At 34.6% G+C, this 1,671-nt stretch overlaps 1 protein-coding gene across 2 annotated transcripts; it reads left to right on the forward strand.

Moving 5' to 3' along the window:
- The first annotated feature begins 215 nt into the window (after nucleotides 1-215).
- LOC127081942 (dormancy-associated protein 1) lies at nucleotides 216-1,368 on the forward strand. 2 transcript variants are annotated; one of them, XM_051022170.1, is made up of 3 exons: nucleotides 216-424; nucleotides 546-776; nucleotides 899-1,154. In XM_051022170.1, the coding sequence occupies exons 1-3, from the start codon at nucleotides 334-336 to the stop codon at nucleotides 937-939; spliced, it is 363 nt and encodes a 120-aa protein (XP_050878127.1). In that variant the 5' UTR covers nucleotides 216-333; the 3' UTR covers nucleotides 940-1,154. The 2 variants fall into 2 exon arrangements, with proteins under 2 accessions (XP_050878127.1, NP_001413807.1); NM_001426878.1 differs by having other exon boundaries at nucleotides 222-424; nucleotides 546-753; nucleotides 899-1,368.
- Nucleotides 1,369-1,671: the final 303 nt, after the last annotated feature.

Here is a 1,671-nt window from a genome sequence, read left to right on the forward strand (position 1 = left end):
CAACTATGACCGCCCCGCCCCGCCCCGTTTTTTTGTGGGCTTTTGCGGGGCGGGGCTAAACGGGGCGGGCATGCCCGTTTGCCACCCCTACCGACAACCCACTACAACCTCTGTCCCACATTTCATTAAGATATTATAACCGGGTCCCACTTTTCATCCTTATCCAATTTCCACCCTTTCTATTTTACCATATTGCCACTCACATATTACACTTGTAACCAAAATAACACTTGATTCAATTTTAACCCTAGATATTTTAAGCATCACTCTCTCTATATATAACAACACTCTTATTACATATTTCTCATCAAACTCTTTTATCAAACAAACAAAATGTTAGATAAACTTTGGGATGATATTGTTGCTGGCCCTCAACCAGAACGTGGCCTTGAAAAGCTTAGAAAACTCACCACCACCCTCAAAGGTAGTAGTAACAATAATTTCATAAACTTTTATGCGACAAAACAACCTTAATTTTACGTACTAACTATACTAGATTTGTGATGTATATTGAGGTTGTTTAATTAATTTGAATTTGGATGTAGATGATGGAGCGAGTAATCAATTAATGAGAAGCACGTCGATTCCGACAACACCGACGACACCGGTGACTCCGACAACACCTTCATCGGCGCGTAAAGTTGACAACGTTTGGAGGAGCGTGTTCAATCCTGGGAGTAACTCTGCTACAAAGTCAATTGGTGCTCATGTTTTCGACAAACCACTCCCCAACACCCCCACTGTCTATGATTGGTACATAATCTCCTCTATGATTGGTACATAGTCTTATTTATGTTTATACCGTTGGATCTGAGACTCTTTGATCTACGGATGAGATTTACCTGTTTGTTGATGGGATGATTCGTGCTAAAATGAGTATGGTTGTATGTGATTGCAGGATGTACAGTGGGGATACGAGAAGCAAGCACCGTTGATTAGTGATCAAGTGGATACCAACTCCCTTGGGTTTTGCATGTAAATAGTGTTCTGTTTTGTTCATCTTCTGCCACGTGTCTACATCACCGTTACGTGTTGAGATCTGATTGGTTGTTGCAGAGTGTTTTTTTTTTATTTAAGCATCTAATCTGAATCTGAATGTAAAATACTTAATAAATTGAATTAGTATGCTTTAATGAGTTTGTATTTAACTTTTATCTGAATGGATTAGGACTGTATTAATAATAATTTTAGGTGAGATGCATACATCATTGATCCACTAAATTGATTTATATCCATTTCCTAATCATTCTAGTAATTTAATACTACTTGGAAATAATTAAAATTTTGGGGCCACCAATACCAAGTCCTTTTATAAGTAATTGACAAATAAAATAAAGTATGATTTAATGGAGAAATCGAGGGATTCATATCTTATCCTTATTTTGAATATTGACAACATAGCTCATGTCATTGATATATATAATGGAGTCCTTGACTTAAAAAAAAAGTTACTCTATTCTTAACGGATTAATTGATCAGTTTATATAGGTATATGAAAGAGAATAATATTTTGATTAAATTTAGACTAATTGAAATAGAACGAGTAATAATTAATAATAACAATAAGGGTTAAAATATGTATAATCAATTTTAGTTTCTAATTTTTTTTATTTATTCTAAAATTTTCTGTCTACAATTTTGTTCTGTTATTTATTTGGTCTAACAATAGCT

The sequence above is a fragment of the Lathyrus oleraceus genome, chromosome 1, assembly GCF_024323335.1.
Source record: "Lathyrus oleraceus cultivar Zhongwan6 chromosome 1, CAAS_Psat_ZW6_1.0, whole genome shotgun sequence".
Taxonomy (NCBI): Eukaryota; Viridiplantae; Streptophyta; class Magnoliopsida; order Fabales; family Fabaceae; genus Lathyrus; species Lathyrus oleraceus.